At 34.2% G+C, this 20,852-nt stretch overlaps 2 protein-coding genes across 2 annotated transcripts; both read right to left on the reverse strand.

Moving 5' to 3' along the window:
* Positions 1-12,083: 12,083 nt before the first annotated feature.
* On the reverse strand, positions 12,084-15,203 carry LOC129240752 (farnesol dehydrogenase-like). The gene is made up of 2 exons (XM_054876729.1): positions 14,513-15,203; positions 12,084-12,345 (listed from the first exon to the last, which is right to left on the reverse strand). The coding sequence occupies exons 1-2, from the start codon at positions 15,086-15,088 to the stop codon at positions 12,175-12,177; spliced, it is 747 nt and encodes a 248-aa protein (XP_054732704.1). The 5' UTR covers positions 15,089-15,203; the 3' UTR covers positions 12,084-12,174.
* Positions 15,204-16,327: 1,124 nt separating this feature from the next.
* LOC129240753 (farnesol dehydrogenase-like) lies at positions 16,328-20,506 on the reverse strand. The gene is made up of 2 exons (XM_054876730.1): positions 19,825-20,506; positions 16,328-16,634 (listed from the first exon to the last, which is right to left on the reverse strand). Exons 1-2 carry the CDS (start codon positions 20,398-20,400, stop codon positions 16,464-16,466), a joined length of 747 nt encoding a protein of 248 aa, XP_054732705.1. The 5' UTR covers positions 20,401-20,506; the 3' UTR covers positions 16,328-16,463.
* Between the last annotated feature and the right edge of the window lie 346 nt (positions 20,507-20,852).

Below are 20,852 nucleotides of genomic sequence, written 5' to 3' on the forward strand. Positions count from 1 at the left end.
CAAGGTTAAAACAGTATTTAGTTTGATTTTATTTTTGCATTACAGATTTTATGCGCTGAAGAATAGTTTCTTGATGTTGTTTTAAATTTATTTTCCAATTAGAACAGGAGAATTAGGAAAATTTATCGAAAAATGTATGTATATCGACTTTTACCATCACTCTTTTAGTTAAAACTTTGTGCTCACCGGAATTAGCTTTCGCGGTTATTCAAATTGCTAATTCTGCTTTGTGAAAACGCACTTGTTTTAATTTGCTTTGCAGTTAATTTGAGAAGATAGAGAAGTGCATGGGTAGTGAATTGGTAAGCTTTTGAGAAGGTATCACCAAATATTAAAGATATCGTATACAATGTAATTCTTGTAAAGAGCCGGTAAGCAGCGCGTAAGTATAAACGAATACCAATCAAGAATGTTAGCAGCAACATTGCGCCCATCAGAGACTGAGAGACAGTGACGTCTCACTGGTGCAGTTGCATGAGGAAGATGTGAAAATGCAACAAAAATGTTAGAAAAATAAATTATACAAACAAAACACCTATAACTCGCACAAGTGCGACGTCACACACACAGCGATGCACACGAGTTATATATTATAAGTAACTTTCCCCTTTCGCTCTCGCTCTCTTCATTATCTAACTGTAATAATTAGCTATGTAAGTTATATATTTAATTGTTGTAATTGTTGTAATAGTAAATGGGGAACTCTTTCTCTCTTCATTTTAAGTATAAATCTAACTGTTAAAATAAATTCAATAAGTATAGTTTTTAATGTTAAAAGTAGTCTTCAAAGTCACCTTGAAGAGTAAAGACAAATTCAAACTTGTGCTATTTTAATAAAGATAAATTAAATTATAATAAACTAAAAAATAAAACTTCGACAATTTATTTTATTTTCAAAAATAAATTTAACTGGCGACGAGGATGGGATATGTTAGTTAAAACATATCCAGTGATAATCGGAAAAAGAAAATGTTAAATTTTTCAACAAACCGATGTGAACTGCAAATTACAAGCGATTTTGGTGTACCAAAAAAGTAGAGCTAAGTAGAAGAAGAAAACGGAACAGTAAAGGAAATTTTTTAATTCATCTGTAGAAAAAGTACGGTTAAAATTGTGAAAGTGATCGAAAAATATATAAGAAGGACGAATTGGTAAAAATTACTAAAGTGTGGCAAAAAGCGAAATTTTTGTAAACTTAAAAACTAAAAACTAAACCAAAAAAAAAAAAAAAAAAAAAAAAAAAAAAAATATTTCGTGTAATAACTAATCCGAAAGAATAGTTCTAACAAATTTATGATCGTTGAAAATAATTTGAACTTAGCGCAGTTGAGTGCAAAACGGCAAATTTGTGCATAATTTGTGAGCAATTTTACTGCCCAAATTGATATGACTACTGTACATATATATATTTAAAGCGGACAAAATCTTTGACAAACAAGAAAAAAGATTGGCTTCGTAAAAAAACAAAAAAAAAAAGGAAAAGAAATTACTAGAAGTTAAAAGTTAACGGAAAAAGAGAAGAAAGTGTACGGTGTGCATTCCAGTGCTAACGGCGTGAAAGACGAAAGAGAAAGCAAGCCAGCTATCATTAGAGAAAGAAGCAGAGCAGCGTTTGCTTAGAACAAACAACAACACCCACAATGGCTTTGACGCTAGCTGAGAGCTTGCGTGAAGCGAGGAGCTTGCCTGCATTTAACGGGAGCAGTGAATATACGCTCAGCAACTACCTGAGGGACGTCGCAACTGTGTTGCAGCTAACGCCAGCAGAACATGTACAGACAATAAAAACAGTATTAAGCAACAGACTGCAAGGTAAGGCGTTAAAGGCGGTTGAAACCTTATTTAACCCTACATGGGAGGGTATAATAGTTAAGCTTAAGGAGGAATTTGGAGTAAAAAGAAGTTTTTTTAATTTAAGAAGTGACGCTCTAAACGAAGAAGCTAGAAACATTGAGGAATTACATTATAAATTAAGTAAAATTTTAAGTTTAATGAACACAAAGTATAGCTTAGAACCTGACATTTTGTATACACCTGAAAATAATGAAAAATTAATTTTTGATATTTATGTAAACTACTTACCTATTAGTATTAAATCTCTTTTGCTACAAAATAATATTAGATCTATTAACATAGCTTATACATTTTATTTAGAAAATAATATATTAAAAGATATAAAACTAGTAAATAATAAACAAGCGAATAGTTTTGCGCATAAAAGTTTTCAAAACAATAATGATTATCCAAATAACAATACCTTTCCAAATAATAACTTTCAAAATGCAAATAATTCATTAAATAGGAATGGTTTTCAAAGATTTCAAAATTCAAGCAACTTTCCTAATTATAGTAGCCGTAATAACAGAAATAATAGTGGTGGTTTTAATAATTGTAACAGAAATTTCAGAAATTTTCAAACGCAAACTTTTAACACTTTTAACAGAAATAATCAGCAACAACAAACCCAAAATTATGACTTAGAAAATTTTAGTAATTTACGACAAAATCAACAAAATTCATATAATAGACATTTAAGTAATAATGAAGAACCAATGGAAATTGATGCAATTCACGTTACAGAAAATTTTCCTGTGCAGCCTCGAAATTATCATTACCCATAGTAATATTAACTATAAATAATACAAAAACAAGATGCCTAATTGATAGTGGTGCTGCTACTACCCTCGGAGATTATAATTTTTTTTCCAATATAGGAATAAAGAAAAGTTTAATAAAACCAATTTTATTAAATACCCTGGTCGGTAATAATATTATTATAGATGAAGTGATAGTAAATGTGCCGGACGAATTCAAAGAAAAAAATAGCACCATGTCTGTTAAATTAATTAATTTTATTGATAAAAAATTCGATTGCATAATAGGAATAAATATTTTACAGCCCTTTGGAGCTATAATAGATTTTCAAAATAATACTCTTAAAGTAAATAATAACGAAATAAAACTAATTGACTATAAATTTAACATTTCTTATGAGGAAATTAATTATATAGAAAAATTTGAGCTGGATAAATTCAAAGATTTAATGCCTACAAACTTAAATAAGGAAGAAAATAAGTTATTAGAAAATTTTTTACATAAAAATAAAAAGACGTTTTATATTAAAAACCAAAATTTAACTACAACTACCTGTGTAAAACATAAAATAATAACTACTTCTAATAAAATAGTATACTGCAAGAATTATAGGCATCCACAGATTTTAGAAAATGAAATAGAAAAGCAAATAAATGAAATGTTAAAAGAAAATATAATACGCCCCAGCAAATCGCCTTATAATTCCCCTTTGTGGATTGTTAAAAAGAAGTCCGATAATTCGAACCAGCAGAAATGGCGATTAGTTATAGACTTTAGGAAGCTAAATGAAATAACTGTGGATGACAAATTTCCTCTGCCAAATATAGAGTCATTATTTGACAAGTTAGGTAAGGCGCAATATTTCTCGTCCTTGGACCTTGCGAAAGGCTTTCATCAGGTTTTGATGGAGGAAAGCGACATTGAGAAAACGGCTTTTTCAACGCCCCGTGGTCACTTCGAGTTCATTCGAATGCCCTTCGGTCTCAAAAACGCGCCCGCTACATTTCAGCGAATGCTAAACTACATTTTGGCTGATTATATAAATAAAATTTGTATAATTTATATGGATGATATACTAGTCTTTTCAACCTCGCTAACCGAACACTTAGAAAGCTTGCAAAAAGTATTTAATAAACTGAATGACTACAATTTAAAGGTTCAAATAGATAAGTGTAGATTCTTATCGAAAGAAACAAACTTTCTTGGTCATATCATAACAAATAATGGGATAAAGCCCAACCCCGAGAAAATTAATATAATACAAAACTTGGAGCTACCAAAGTCAGTAAAAGAAATTAAATCGTTTTTAGGTTTAACCGGATATTACCGGAAATTCATTAGAAACTATTCCTTTGTTGCTAGCCCTATAATAAAATATTTAAAAAAAAATAGTAAAATTGATATTAATGACAAATCTTATATTGACGCTTTCGAAAAATTGAAGAAAATTTTAACAAATCCACCAATATTATGCTATCCAGACTTTAATAAAAAATTTGTATTGACCACGGATGCAAGCAATGCTGCTATTGGCGCGGTGTTGAGCCAGGATGGCAAACCAGTAAGTTACGCCAGTAGGACTTTAAATGGACATGAAAAAAACTACTCAACGCTGGAAAAAGAATTATTAGCCATTGTATGGTCAGTGAAATATTACCGTCCATACCTTTTTGGTCGAAAGTTTCTAGTTCAAACTGATCATCAGCCTTTGAAATGGCTTTATTCACTTAAAGAGCCCAATTCTAGAATCATCCGATGGAAAATATTATTAGATGAATTTGATCTCGATATTGAATATATTAAGGGAAAGGAGAATAAGGTAGCTGATTTTTTGAGCAGAGTTGAAGTAAATCATAGTACGGAAGAAAATGTAAATATTAATTTCTTTAGAATAAATAAAATTGTTAATAAATATAGGACGCAAATAAGAATAGTTAAAAATAAAAATAAAGAAACCGAAATACTTTTTAAAAAATATAAAATAATATATGTGTCTGAGAATGACTTAAATAATACTCATTATTTGAATGATTTATTTAGACGTGAAATAAAAAGAGGAAAAATTGGGGTATACTCGGAGCTTGACAATAATAAATATAATATAATACAGAACAAATTAATTGAATTATTTTCTAGTAACAATAAAATAAATTTCATAAATTGTACAAAAGTTGCTAGTGATATTGAATCCGAGGAATCTTTATTGAATATCATTGATGATATTCATATTAAAGGTAACCATAGAGGAATCCAGGAGAATTTCGAAGAATTAAAAGATAATTATTATAATCCTAAATTATTAAAATTTATAAATAGATATTGCAATAACTGCAGAATATGTAATGAAAACAAATATGACAGAAAACCAATAAATAAAATATTTCAACATACTCCAACACCAGAAAAACCAAATGAAATAGTACATATAGATATTTTTCAGATACAAAAGACTAGTTTTTTGACAACAATAGACAAATTTACGAAATTAGGAACGGCACATAAACTAAATGACAAAAATATGGTAACAATTAAAACTAAAATCGAAGAGCGAATCGCATTTTTAGGAAAACCTGATAAAATTATTATGGATAATGAATTTAATAATGCACTTATAAAGCTGTTCTGTCAAGAAAATAATATAGAAACTCATTTTACAACACCGAATTCGCACACAGGAAATTCAGATGTAGAAAGAATGCATTCGACTCTCTTAGAGCATATAAGAATATTAAAAAACGCTGAAAATATTAATGACTCTGAAGAATTAGTACTAAAAGCAATTAATTACTATAATAATACAATTCACAGCACGACTAAATTAAAACCAATTGATTTTATAAATAAGTTACATATAAATTTAAAAGAGGTTAAGGTAAGATCTGAAGCAATTAAAAAGAAAACCATTGATAGAGAAAATATTAAAAGAGAAAATATTACACTTAATTTACAAAAATCTAATTTATATATTAAAAATCCTACTGCAATTAGACAAAAAACTGCTAAAAGATTTAACAGATACCACCACAGCAACCCTAATAAAGTAGACACTGCACAATTTAGACGCCCATTAAAGTCTATAAAATAAAATAAAAATAAATAAAAAATAAAAAAAATAGTAATAAAAAAAAATGGAATGGATTTGTAGAGCAAAACACGGAAAACTATTCGTTAATATATTTTTTTATATTAAATCACACTATATTTATTTTTTTTAAAATGTAAACTATAGAATAAGAAATGAATATTTATGGCTAATATAGTTTAATATTTATCTTGGAAAAAAACCCCTAAACAACTTAAATATATTTCATGTTTTATGTTAAGTTGTGATTTAAATCTGTATCACTATAAGAAACTATTAAATTTTCGGATTGTATATTTGTAAAAGATTCGACGAGACTCGAATTCTTTAAGGAGAGGCGAGTTATATATTATAAGTAACTTTCCCCTTTCGCTCTCGCTCTCTTCATTATCTAACTGTAATAATTAGCTATGTAAGTTATATATTTAATTGTTGTAATTGTTGTAATAGTAAATGGGGAACTCTTTCTCTCTTCATTTTAAGTATAAATCTAACTGTTAAAATAAATTCAATAAGTATAGTTTTTAATGTTAAAAGTAGTCTTCAAAGTCACCTTGAAGAGTAAAGACAAATTCAAACTTGTGCTATTTTAATAAAGATAAATTAAATTATAATAAACTAAAAAATAAAACTTCGACAATTTATTTTATTTTCAAAAATAAATTTAACTCACGCGCTGAGAGCAAAGTTAAAGTATCACGATCGGTGCCACCTTACTATTCTCCCCATCGTGTATATCAATGAGGTATTCATTACGAGAATGCCTACGGGTTATTAGGGGACTACCCTGCAACAGAACCTGTTGCAAAGAGAAAAACAAAATTAGTTTAGCTACCCCATATTAAATTTAAAGAAAATCACCAAATAAAATGCAAAAACAACAGCACAGCATTGCAATATTTTTTTTGTCCACAATAATTTGTTCCATTTCATCAACGCCGAAGAACAATTCCTTTAGCAGTTGTATTGATGTGGCAATAACAGCTTTCGTCTTATTTTCCTTGCTGCCGTCTATGCATGTATTTATCTATATACATAAGTGTAAGTATTATTATTATTATTATTATTTATTAAAAAATTAACTAAATTAATTACGTTAATATTGAAAACGAGCATTAGCTGCCAGGGCTATCAGCTCTACGAAAATATTTAAAAGCAGTAGGACTAGAATGCTTATTATTTTATTTTATTATTAACTAGCAAACCCGGCCCCCTTCGCTGGGCACACTAAAATAGAATAGATATGGTTTAGAACAGAAAATATATAGTTTTCATATTATTTCTTTCTTTATTCTTTATTCAAGCGCTTTGGCATAAACAATATTTTTTGTTTTTCTATTTGTTTTTGAGTAAATATAAAATATAAATTGAAAATCAGGAAAAAAGAAGACTGTTTTTAAATTTCAAATCAACGCATATGAATAAACAATCGTCTTTTTTCCTGATCATCCATGAATTTTTCGTTTCAATTTATATGTTTTATTAAGCATTGGAGCTTTTTTAACCATTATCCATTTATATTTTTAAAAAAAAAAAAAAGAAAAAAATTGTTTTTTCCACGAACACATAATTTCATTCGGATTTCACATTAAATTCTTATGGCATCCAAATCAGAAAGAAATATTGACACATTGTAACTCACACTGTCAATTTGACAGTTCAGTTCCGCCCCAAGCGTTAAAAAAGTAAGCGACATTATGGCTGGTTCAAAAGAACGCTGTACCCGTTGTCACTGCTCCGAATTACAACCAAACTTTACGAAACCTATTTTCAATACTTACTTAACAATGTGCATAAGTTTGGTTTAATTCGGTTCAAAGACACGGCGGGTCCACGTTTTGGCATATATTTCGAGACCCTAGTCATCAATAGGTATGAAAATTACCCCGTATTAAAGCACTTATCAACAGCTTCCATTTGATACCCATATTGTATATACACAACCAAAGGTTACCCGGGTCCACGTTTTGACCTATATCTCGAGACCCCAGTCACGTAGCGGCATGAAAAATACTCTGTACTAAAGCATTCACCAACAGCTTTCATTTGATACCCATATTGTACATACACGTCCGAAGGTTACCCGGGTCCACGTTTTGATCTATATCTCGAGACCCTATCTACCAATAGGTATTCAAACTAGACGGAAATCATCTTCAATACCTACTTAACAATGTGTGTAAGTTTGGTTTAATTCGGTTCAAAGACACGGCGGGTCCACGTTTTGGCATATATTTCGAGACCCTAGTCATCAATAGGCATGAAAATTATTTTTTTTATTTATTTATTTATTTATTTAAGTCTATGAATTACAATCCTTACAGACTATGATACAAAAGTTGCTTAGATTACGCTACAAATATATTATATGTATTTAAAAACTATACTAGCTACTAACTAACTACAATATAGAATTCAAAAGATTTAAAAGTGCTGTTCTTGAAAGCGAGAAATCAAGAAGAACATCATTATGAACGGCATTTAATTCCCGTAAAGCACGAGTAATGGGAGCATTGCTGGCATACGTAGTTTTAAAATTTCCCCCATAGTAAGGGTAGAAGTTCCTAAGAGATCGCTGGGGAACATTAAATCGAATCCTTTCCAACAAGCAGGGACAATCAATTACTCCAGTAATAATATTATGAGTAAAAGACAGACACAGTATAGTCCTACGAATCTCTAAGGACTTGAGACTTATAAGCATGAGACGAGCAGAATATGATGGCATGGGCATATTTGAGAAATATTTTTTGCACACGTTCGATTCTATTAATAGCTTGCTGACTACAAGGTCTCCAAATAAAAGCAGCATATTCTAAGTGAGATCTAACAAAAGATGTATACAGTAACTTAATGGTATAGGGATCATAGAACTTAGTGGCGTTCCGTCTGACGAAGCCCAACATCGAAAAAGATTTAGAAGTAATATAATTTATATGGTTATTAAAAGAGAATTTGTTATCGAAGATGACGCCAAGGTCCTTAAACTCACTAACACACTGCAGGGCACATGCCGAGATCTTGTACTTAGTGCACAAAATATTAGATGTTTTAGAGTAAGATATTTGGAAGCACTTAGATAAGTTCAGCGAAAGTCGTGAATTCTGGCACCAGAAGTAAAGCCTATTCATATCGGCTTGAAGTTTAGTGGCATCCTCTTGCGTCTTGATCGCTGAGAAGATCTTAAGGTCATCAGCATAAAGCAAACATTTAGCAAATGTGAAACAACTTTTGATGTAATTAATAAATAACACAAATAAAAGCGGTCCCAAGATACTTCCTTGCGGAACACCTGAGATGGCAGCAAAGGAGGTAGATGAAATACCATCGATTGTTATAACACAGCGTCTATTGCTCAAATAAGAGTTTATCCATTGCAGAAATGTAGAATGAAAGCCAAGACTAGCTAATTTTTTAACTAAGATTCTATGAGAAACTTTGTCGAAGGCTTTCGAAAAGTCGGTGTAAATACAGTCATCCTGGAAGCCAGCGGAGAAAGAATCAATGCAGTATTCACTAAAAACGGCCAGATTAGATACTGTAGATCTGTTAGAAATAAACCCATGTTGATTAGGGCAAATTATAGATTTAACCGCAAAGCTCAGCTTTGCATAGATCGCGTGCTCAAAAATTTAGGAAATAGTTGACAGCTTTGAAATAGGCCTATAATTTCTAACGCCATTTTTATTGCCACTCTTAAAGAAGGACGTAATGAAAGAGAGCTTCCATGCGTCAATGAAACACCCGACGATAAAGATTTGTTGAAAATAATTTTCAGGGAATAGACCAAGGCCGGACAATTTTTTATCAAAACTGCTGAAAGTCCATCAGCATCAGTTTGAGAGGATGATTTCAATTTAGTTAAAGCATTACTAATATCCTCAGAAGAGAGGCAAAGACCTCCAAAGTTCAGGGCATAATCTAAGTCAGAAGAAAAGTCGGATGGGCGATCAAGTTCGTCGTCAGCAAAATTAGATTTAAAAAATTCAGCAAACAAGTTTGCCGCTTCAGTTGGGGTTCGCGCTTGGCTATTATCGAAAAACATACCAGTGGGAACACTGGCACTACTCCTAGATTTTATGTATTTCCAGAAGATTTTGGGATTCGCTTTAATGTTTAACTCTATATTGGTAATATAGCTGTTATAGAGAGATTTATTTAAATCGTTGAAATCCTTTAACGCTTGCTTATATTTAACGAAGTACAAATGATTCTTCGTAGATTTAAATTTCTTGAAATAATTATTTTTAAGATTTTTAAGCTTCTTCAGAGACTTAGAAATTACCCCGTATTAAAGCACTTATCAACAGTTTTCATTTGATATCCATATTGTACAAACACATTCTAGGGTCCACGTTTTGGTCTCTATCTCGAGACCCTAGTCACGGAACGGATGGAAATACCCATATTGTACATACACATCCGAAGGTTACCCGGGTCCACGTTTTGACCTATATCTCGAGCCCTATCCACCAATAGGTATCCAAACTATACGGAAACCATCTTCAATACCTTCTTAACAATGTGTGTAAGTTTGGTTTAATTCGGTGCAAAGACACGGCCGGTTAGCGAACACACACAAAAAGTTGACTTTATTTTATATATAAGATTTTTTTCAGTTTGTGTCCGAAAAATCCAAATATCTTACGGAACCCTATTTTTTTCCAAAATAAAATGTAATCCATGTTACTCGTGGATAATGTAGTTTTCGAATGGTGAAAGAATTTTTAAAATCGGTCCAGTAGTTTTTGAGCCTATTCGTTACAAACAAACAAAGTTTTCCTCTTTATAATATTAGTATGATTACTTATAAACTTATATTCTAAAAACTAAATACGGAAAATTTATACTTAATTAAAATTCCAGTTCTTCCTCAGGTAATGATTTCTGGCGTCTACCAAAACGGGGCAATCTTGGAATATATGGTTTAAAGAGAGAGCTCCGTATATGTTGATGTGTGTCAATAGTGGCCACACACACAGACATAGCCGGGAGAAATGTTTTATTTATGTTTTCAATACGCCGGTGGGATATATGCTCTCGGTTTATGGTAGTGTAGTGGTGGTGGTTGTAGTTTAGCCATTCATGTCTCGATCTGCTGTTGAGGTATCGTCTAATAGTTGACAGCGTATCTCTCTTTCCGCATGTGGGATCTTTTGTTATCGGTGCTGAGGAGGTTTGTTTGGCCGCACTGTCTACCATCTCGTTCTCGTGAATTCCTATATGGCTTGGTGTCCAAAGTAAGCGTAAGCCTCCTTGCCAATGAGCGCATCCCTTATTCTACTAATGGTGGATGAATTGGATAGAGTGTTTAAAATTGCTTTAAACAGTTTTGCTGTCGATGCATATGAGAGTTTTACAATTATTTTATAGCGTTTTATAGCGTCACAAACGGCGACTGCTTCTGCAGTAAAAACAGATGCACAGTCCGGCAAAGTCTGCAGCCGTAGAGTGTCTCCGTTTGTGTCAATCACTGCAAAGCTAGCGGGTACGTTATCAGATTTTGAGCCATCTGTGAACCACAAAGTCCAATTGTCAGCTTTATAAAAGGTGGCGCAAAATTAATCACTTACGGAAAGATTTATAATATTTGCAAATATCGTCCTACGGCAATCATATTTGACACTTGTGAGCTAGACAGCTGCAGCATACAAACAGACAAGCAATGGAGCACGTATGTAAGGGTCAAAATAAAGAATTCCGTCATTCAAAATAATTTTTTTTTTTTAGTAAAAAGTTGAATGGTTAATTTTGCGCCACCCTTTATTACCTGTATGTCTTGCGCTCCTGGAATATAGAAAGGAATGCTTCGGGTGATTTAGTTTTTTTTTTTGCAAATTTGGATAGGCTGAAGTCACAGGATACTTTCGTTATCTTCCAATGTAGGTTATTTGCTTGGTAGTTCACCACCAGATTGGATTGTTCAAATATTTGATGCATAACAGAAGGAACTTTTTGTGGACTTTTTGATCGGTTTATATTTGAAATGTCTTTGTCCGTGATTGATGGATGGGAAGAGAAGTTTAGGGATAAGTCTCGCTTGAATCTGATGTATTCTTTCTTCAATTGTTGGTAGGCCAGCCTCTGCTTTATTGAAGTTGTGCGACGTGCAAAAATACTCGTTCGCGCCGCTAGAAGTAAAAATGTATCCAGTAAAAACTTGCAACTTCCCCTCAAAATGAAATATCAGTTTGCTCTCTCACTTTCCCCTACTTACAAGTTTTGGATACATGAACACTAAAGGCTGATAATTTCTAACAAACTGTTACAATATTCCTAATAGAATGTCTCTGAAGGGGATATCTGCGGCATAAGGGGCTTATAAATTATGTAATGAGAGAACTAACGTCCATTTTGAATAGGATTTATATTAGTATTTAGTGCGCACACATTTTATTTATTTTACGATATTTAAATCATTTGTATTTATAGTTGGTTAAATATATGTATATATGTATGTACACATATCATGTAGTGACGTCATTTTTAGTATTGGTTTACTCGCCCAATGTTGATCTCAGAGTGATTTCGTGTATCTGCATGTGCGGCGGCGTGGAAAGTGTGAACAGAATGCAGCTGGAAACATCTTCGGATTTCAGAATTGGAATCTCATCCGTTTTATACTCCTCCGGCACAATTTCGGTATCGGTCAATCCGGGGCTAACGCTCTGTAATAGCAAACAATTAATTAATTTATGTCGGTGCATCATACAAACATATGGGGTGTATAAATAAAGTTTCGGGAGTTTATTAGATCTATAAAATAAAAGTTAATGAAGTTACGAGCAAGGTGAATCTATTAAAGTAGTATCGGTAAATCAGCTGACTTATTTTTTTTTCTTTCGCCGTGTCCATGTGTCTGCCAGCCCAGAATGAAACAAAACAAATTCATTCTTTGTTTTCTACTTGGTCATTACTTTGCTTTAACAATCAAACGTACAAAACATTGTTGTTGGTCTAGTACCACCACCTTTGATGAATGCGCCTTAGTTACTAGGAAATCTTTTTGACGTGATAACGTCTTATAATTCGATTTAGCGGGCTGCACGCACGAAAAAATGTGTCGTTACCTTGCTCATTGGTCGTTACCTTGCTTATTTGCCGTTACCTTGCTCATTGTCGTTACCTTGAATGAACTGCAAGCGAAAGCGCGGAACGAACGACAAAGCAAACGAACGGCAACGTTCGACATCTTGCTCTCTCCTACTTAAGTGAGCGTATATATGTATGTATGTATATGCGCATATGTACATATATAAATTCACGTATTTGTATTGGCATATGCCTTCTTATTGATTATTATTATTTTGATTTACTTGAAGAATTTCAAATAAAACCAAGTTTGTTAATAATACCTGTTGTTTTAATGTTGTTATTATTAATTTTTTTATTATATATGAAGGAAAAAATGTATGGTAATATTTACCATATACCTTATAAGATATGTTGTATACTAATATATGTATATAAACATGCATATACATATACAATTTCGCGCAATTTTCAAAAAGAACAAATCTATATGTAAAGATGCATACAAGTCATATGGACATATCAAATATACGAATCTATTCCGTACGCAAGCAAATGTAAGCTAATGTGCTTGAACTGCAAGCGAGAGCGCGGAACGAACGACAAAGAGCACAATCGGCCCCCGCGTTCGGCAACGTTCGACATCTGGCTCTGTCCTACTTGAGTGAGCATACATATGTACGTATATGCGCATATGTAGGTATATAAATGCACATATTTGCATTTGCATATGCCTTCTTCCTGTGTGCATGGTAATGAACCATTTCTCTGTTGAGAATAGGACGATGATAGAAAAAGTAGGAAATGAAAGGGAGTGTTTCGAGTGTAAAGTGTCTTGAAAAAGGCAAATCGATGATGGTGCCTCTTAGTGTTGTTGACTTATTAACGCCTGATGCACAATCGAAATTGAAGATATCTTTCATAAATTTTATAAATGTTTCGTCATTTTGCACGTTTATGTAAATGTAACTTGACCTATTCCATTGCAATTCCATTTACCTCCTCCTCTATATCCATACAAAATATCTATCAAACAAATAAAATTAAAATTTTGTTTTGAAAATTGCAACCATTCCATCAATATTTTCTAATGACGTTGTCACGTTAAACTATCGTCAATAAACCGACTTTACAGACAACCTCTTTTTTTATGAACCTTTAAAATAGTCTCCTTCTAACTCCTGTATACTGTCTTGATGCGTTTCACAAGACTCATGAGAAATTCACAAGATTCAATTTGGGCGATATGAGGTGAGTGCGGGAATGTTGAAGTAACTTTTTCGCCAAAAAATTCTTGTGCAATGAACGAAGAAACGCCAGTAAAAAAATGCTACTTTGGCAAAAAAAACCAAACATACTTTCGATTTCAAGCTTCGATTGGAACTAAAGGAAGGTCCCCTCTTTCTAGGCACACGCAGTGCTGCCAATTCCGAAATTGCAACTAAATTTCTGGAACTTAATTGTCTCACTTCGTATAAGTGCTGCATATTGCAAGTGGTTGCGTTTATCTTATCGATGGTGTAAATGTTCCCATTCACATATTTACAACTAGACATGGATTGTTCAATATACTTGTCTGTACATATGTGACTACTCATTGTATTATTATAGCAAAGCATGAAAAAGCCAACGCTTTAAATACATTGAGCTTATCAAGTTGCATATAGGCACACAAGTCATTGTACACCCTTTAGGAGTTGTTCAAACCATATACTTGTATAATAGAATTTTGATTCATTTCATTTATTAAAAAACAAAACGTTGCACTATCCTTCACACTCACACTTTTTATGGCATACTCACCGTGATTTTGATTTTTGTTTTTAGTCCTCTAAACTCTTGGCGATATACCTCCGTAATGGCGGTTAGTGCATACTTGGTCGGTGCATACACATTCATCATTGGGGCGGCATTACCAGGCGCAACAGGTATAGCGTGACCCAAAACGCTATTGACGATCACCACATGCCCATCGTAATTGCGTTCCTTCATCGATTTGAAAGCGCGCTGTGTACAATAGACCACACCCATTACATTCGTTTGCACAATTTGTTGCATTTGCACAGGATCTAAGGTAACAGCCTGGCCCATTTTAAATATGCCTGCATTATTCACCAGTATATCAACACCACCCAATTTTTCAATGATCCAATCGAATGCCTTATCGACCGATTCCTGTGATGAAACGTCGCAAGTGAAGGGGTGGAAACGTTTTTGTTGGTCGGCTGGCAATTCAGCCTTGTATGCTTCCATGCGTTCCAGGCGGCGTGCTAGTCCCACGGCAACAACATTGGCCTTGAGTAGATCTTTGACTGTGGCAGCGCCTATGCCTGAGCTAGCACCGGTCACTACGGCCACGCGATTGTGCCAACGCTCCATTGTGATTTCACTTGAGCAGACTAGAAAAACCGCAAAAAACAATAGACACTTGTTGCACTATCAAACGAAAGTGTAGAGCTAAAAGAGCTTTGTACTGTGCAGCCAGTTTTATGGCAAACTGCTATTTATACGTAGTCGATTCAAGTGGCTCTTATGCGCCGCTACACAAACTATTTCATTCTATAGTGAAATTCAAAAGAGAAGAGAAATATGTACACTGAAGAGCAACGCAACAACACAAACAAAACAAAATGTAATACTTTCTATTTCAAAACATTGTGCTTAGGCATGTTTTAACAAATCAAATATTTTTTTTGCATAACTTTATTGGCATGTACATACATATGTATTCTCTCTCTCTCAAACCGGTTTGGTGTCAATGCAACAACAACAACACTAATAGCAAGCAATAATGCAAATAAAAAAAAATATATTACAGTTTTGCACTCACTCTTAATTTTCAAATTTTCCGTTATTTTTCTCGTAATTATAAATTTGGTGGATTTTTAATTATTATAATATAAAATTTTTAAAATTTTGGGAAAGATTCAAAATAAATTTAATAAATGATTCTTCATATTCCAGCCGTTTAAAAAAAGCGGTTGTTACTTTTTCTTTACAGCATTTATAGAAACATGCCCAAGTTATTATTAATTTCATTCCTACATTAATTTTATAGTGAGAAGTTAGTAATTTTGAAGTGGATTAGGCCTACAGGGGATACCACATAAAAAAAAAAAGCGCCAGGATATTATCCCGTTAGATGGTGAGGAAAGATATCGCTTAATTATGAAAAAAATTTCGAAAGTGCTAAAATCCACTTATCTCGAAAAAAGGATCAGCTAGGATTTTAATTCAAGCGGATTTTTAATGTACTATTAATGGACAACAAATCGCCGCTTTCAGTTTTTATTGGCATTTTAGGTCAACCTGTTTCTACTTCAGGCGAAGTGTGATTACGTTCTCCGCACCAATATGGTATTCATTGCGAGAATGCCTTCGGTTTATCAGTGAACTACTCCACAAGAGAACTTGTTGCAGCTATTGTCTCGCCGGCAGCAGGGTCATTGTATAATATATCCTATGAGAATGTCCCTGAGGGGAATGTGTAAAGTATGAGATTTTTGAAAAGTATGTAAGACAATTAACGGACTTTTCGCGAGTTAAAATAAACGACATCGATGAATTTAGAAGTCGTCCATTTTGAATTGGCGTAGATTATTATTGAATGCGCACATATTTTATTTTTAAATCATTTTTATTTGAAGTTTTCTATATAATACATATGTATACACATTTCACCAATCGACATCATGTTTAATTTATAGAATACATATGTACTTATACTCGTGTGTATGTATGTATAATTACATATTTACTCTCCCAATAATGGTTTGACAGTAATTTCGTGTATCTGCATATGCGGTGGCGTAGAAAGAGTGAACAGAATGCAGCTGGTAACATCTTCGGTCTTCAGAATTGGAAGCTCACCCGTTTTAATATTATCCGGTACAATTTCGGTATCGGTCAGTCCGGGGCTAACGCTCTGTAATAGCATACAAACATATGGGATGTGTCAATTAAGTTACGGGAATTTATTATATCAATAAAAAATTACAAAAATAACTAAAATGGCAAAATAACTAATATAATTTCTTCAGCGAGTGGTAGAGGACTTAAGCATTCATCTAAACGAACTGTATACTGCGATTGTCTTGAACGTAATTGCGTAAACCAATCGGAGGTGGTATCTGAGTACTAACTGCAGGGTCTCCAAAGCACTCTGACCAAAGCTGAATCTTAAAAGGACAAAATGTCTGCTTGGATTCAACAGATCAACTAACAGCGTCCTCACAAGCGTTATAAAGAGTAATTGCCCTTTGCGCACCCTAGCCAATGGAAAAGGTGTAGCTTACAATGACTTCTGCAGAAGTTATGAAGATGAAGGAGAAATTAAGTCGGTACTGCACTCAGGTTCCCTTTTTAATTGTCTTTAAATTTACTCGACCTCAAAAGAAATCTGAGTAGATATTGTGGTGCCAAGGAGCCAAGGTGGTCGCTTCTTAACAAATCAATACCAAAGACCTCAAGCCAGCCTGATTCCAGCGAAGGCTGGGCATACGCACAGAAAGTTGTCCGCCGTCTCATCCTCCTCACCACATGCTGGGCAAAGTGCACTGTCTGAGATGCCCACTTTTTCCATGCGCTTTACCCATAGAAAGTAGCCTGTCATCAGTCCAACCAGCCGCCTACTGTCCCCTCTGCTTAGTGACAGCAGTAACTGCGACAGTCGGTCGGACATGACAGGTAACATTAGTTTTGTCCATATGCAGCCTCTCTTAGCCTGCACAGCTCGCATGTGGGTGAGAGTAACCCGTTTGCTAACCGGGAACCAGAACGAGCTCCGGGAAATTTGTTATGTTTTTTTTTTTTGTTAAATATAACCTTGTAGTAAGCAGTCCGCATGAACGCATAAAGCAGCTGCATTACGAACCTTCACAATAACCTTCCTCTAACTAACTCCATAAATGATTCCAACGTTGGTTTGGCGAATGGAAGCGCGCCTAGTAATTCTCCGAAGTTATATTACTTGGCTTAGTGGTTACAGCTTTCGTGACCACCTAAATGTTGCTATGATGAGTTTGCTGGAGCTCCGACTTCTTCTTGAGGAAAAAGAGAAATTCATAAGGTTCAATATTGGGGCTATGAGGTGAGTGCGGGAACGCTGGAGTAACTGTTTCGCTAAAAATTCTTGTGCAATGAACGAGGAAACGCCTGTAAAAATGCTACTTTGATAAAAAAAACCAAACATTCTTTCGATTTCAAGCTTCGATTGGAATTAAAGGAAGGCCCCTCCCCTCTTTCTAGGCACATGCAGTGCGGCATATTGCAAGTGGTTGCGTTTATCTCATCGAATGTGTGAATGCTCAGGTTCATATATTTACAAGTAGACATATATTGTTCAATATATGTCCGTGACTACTCAGCAAAATTTTATTAGTATTATGTGAAGAAAATGCTTTAAACACTTTGAGCTTATCAAGTTACATATTTGGCCTCTTCTATTCGCCACTTCCCTGTTCGCTATCTCGGCTCGCTTGACGAAAAATTTGAATGGAGCCAGATTCACCGCTAGTGTGTATGGTTATAGCTCATAAAACTGGCATAACTCACTATTTTACAAACAAATGCAATTTTAGGCTCTATTCCAGCGCTGCCAAGAATTGTTTATTTATACCACTCGCTAACGCTTGGCGAAAATAAAAGGCCTACAAACATATAATAGCTTAGATAGATGGCGGCGTTAATCGGGATTACCGACGTAGTTAATTCTGACTAAAATTGTAGTGTGACAGACGGTTGTTACGCGAATTAGTGATCACTCATTTGCCTACTAAATAGTTTTGTCAGTAAAAGGTGGACCGGATAATAGCTGTCCTGATACTACGAAATAATTATTTATTTATTTATTTATTAAAAAAAAAATCGTAAATGGCAATTTCTCAAACTGCTCCGAAATATCAAAACAATTAATGTAATTTGTGCAAACTAGCATTGCAGCCAGACTTTCTTGTTCTTCTCTCTAAAAGGTTCATTATTTTTCATTCACTACAGATATTAAATTTTTTTGTGTAAAAATGAACCAGTAACTTGCCAGTAACTCAATTTCCGAGAACTCTCTCTCAAAGCGAAAAATATCGAAAAAAGTACAAGAACGCAAAACCAGTAATAATTTGCAAGTTTTACGAACAGCTGATTAAATTTTTGTCAAGAAAAATCTCAAAAACTAAAAATGTTTTAGCTTGAGCTATCCCGTATTAAATTAAAAATGAGATAAAGCAAATAAAATGCAAAATAACGAGCTTCGGAATCACATGATTTCATTTTGCCCCAAATAATTTCTTCCATTCCATCATCGCTGTCAGATGAAGAACATTCCATTAGCAATTATACATATATAATTGGGCGTTTGGCCGAGCTCATCCTCCTATTTGTGGTGTGCGTCTTGATGTTGTTCCACAAATGGAGAGGCCTACAGTTTCAAGCCCACCCCGAACGGCAGATATTTTTATGAGAAGTTTTTCATGGCAGAAATACACTCGGAGGTTTGGCATTGCCTGCCGAGGGGCGATCGCTATTAGAAACATGTTTTTATTAATTTTGCTTTCACCGAGATCCGAAGCAACGTTCTCTTTGTGAATTCCGAATGGTAATCACGCTCCAACCCATTCGGCTCCGGCGGCCGTTTAGCAATTACAATTCGCAAATTTTAATTCATGTTTATTTTTACTTTGCCATCAGCTTTTTTTCTCACTTGCAAATTCTTACAAATAAAAAAAAAGTACTTGGAACTTCCCCTCAAAATTAAATGTCAGTTTGCTCTCTCAATTTCCCTACTTTGCACGTTTTTTGGGTACATGAACACCAAAACGCAATACTTTGTAAGAATTATTTTTCGGCAATGTTGCCAGTGAAAATTTCGCCAATCCGCTTAAATGATGAGAATTAAGTCTTGTTTTCAATTCGAATTAGTTGCACTTAAATCCTGAGATAATTTCGTTAATTAAGTCGTTAATCCCGATCAATGCTACTGTCTAACTAGACTAAATATTTTGTATACACTATACAGTATTTGTCCAAACCATATATAAATTTGAATTAATTCATTTATATTATCACAAAGAAAAAACGCGTTTCACTAGCCCCTACAGGCACACATTTTATGGCAGACTCACCGTGATTTTGATTTTTGTTTTTAGTCCCCTAAACTCTTGGCGATATACCTCCGTAATGGCGGTTGTTGCAAACTTGGTCGGTGGATACACATTCATTACTGGTGCACCACTATTCGGTTTAGCAGGTATAGCGTGACCCAAAACGCTATTGATGATCACCACATGTCCATCGTAGTTGCGTTCTTTCATCGATTTGAAAGCGCGCTGTGTACAATAGACCACGCCCATCACATTCGTTTGCACCATTTGTTGTAGTTGCACAGGATCTAAGGTAACAGCCTGGCCCATTTTAAATATGCCTGCATTATTCACCAGGATATCAACACCACCCAATTTTTCAATGATCCAATCGAATGCCTTATCGACCGATTCCTGGGATGAAACGTCGCACGTAAAGGGATGGAAACGTTTTTGTTGGTCGGCTGGCAATTCAGCCTTGTATGCTTCCATGCGTTCCAGGCGACGTGCTAGTCCCACGACAACAACATTGGCCTTGAGTAGGTCCTTGACTGTGGCAGCGCCTATGCCTGAGCTAGCACCGGTTACTACAGCGACTCGATTATGCCAACGCTCCATTGTGATTTCACTTGAGCAGACTAGAAAAACCGCAAAAAACAATAGACACTTGTTGCGCTATTAAACGAAAGTGTAGAGCTAAAAGAGCTTTGTACTGTGCAGCCAGTTTTATGGCAAACTGCTATTTATACGTAGTCGATTCAAGTGGCTCTTATGCACCGCTACATATGTACATATATGCATTTAAGTAAGAGCAAAAGCACGAACGTAGGTATTTTAGTGTTGTGTTTGAGTTCAATACAACAAGTCTGAATCTCTTAATTTGTGGAGAGTAATTTTGAGTAACTCTTTATAATAAATAGTAGTCATAGTCGGATATCTACGGAGGCGGCATGCGGCCGGTATTCTTTCCTTAAACAGCAATAACAAGCAAACATGCACGTACATATATACATGCATACACATACATATAAGCAGTGTTCGAATGGTCAATGATCGGGATCCAGTAAAAA

Source organism: Anastrepha obliqua, chromosome 3, assembly GCF_027943255.1.
Source record: "Anastrepha obliqua isolate idAnaObli1 chromosome 3, idAnaObli1_1.0, whole genome shotgun sequence".
Taxonomy (NCBI): domain Eukaryota; kingdom Metazoa; phylum Arthropoda; class Insecta; order Diptera; family Tephritidae; genus Anastrepha; species Anastrepha obliqua.

Coding starts and splice junctions, on each gene's coding strand:
- LOC129240753 (XM_054876730.1), bottom strand. CDS start 20,400: ATGGAGCGTTGGCATAATCGAGTCGCTGTAGTAACCGGTGCTAGCTCA. Junction 16,635..19,824: donor AAACAAAAATCAAAATCACG/GTGAGTCTGCCA, acceptor ATGCTATTACAG/AGCGTTAGCCCCGGACTGAC.
- LOC129240752 (XM_054876729.1), bottom strand. CDS start 15,088: ATGGAGCGTTGGCACAATCGCGTGGCCGTAGTGACCGGTGCTAGCTCA. Junction 12,346..14,512: donor AAACAAAAATCAAAATCACG/GTGAGTATGCCA, acceptor TTGCTATTACAG/AGCGTTAGCCCCGGATTGAC.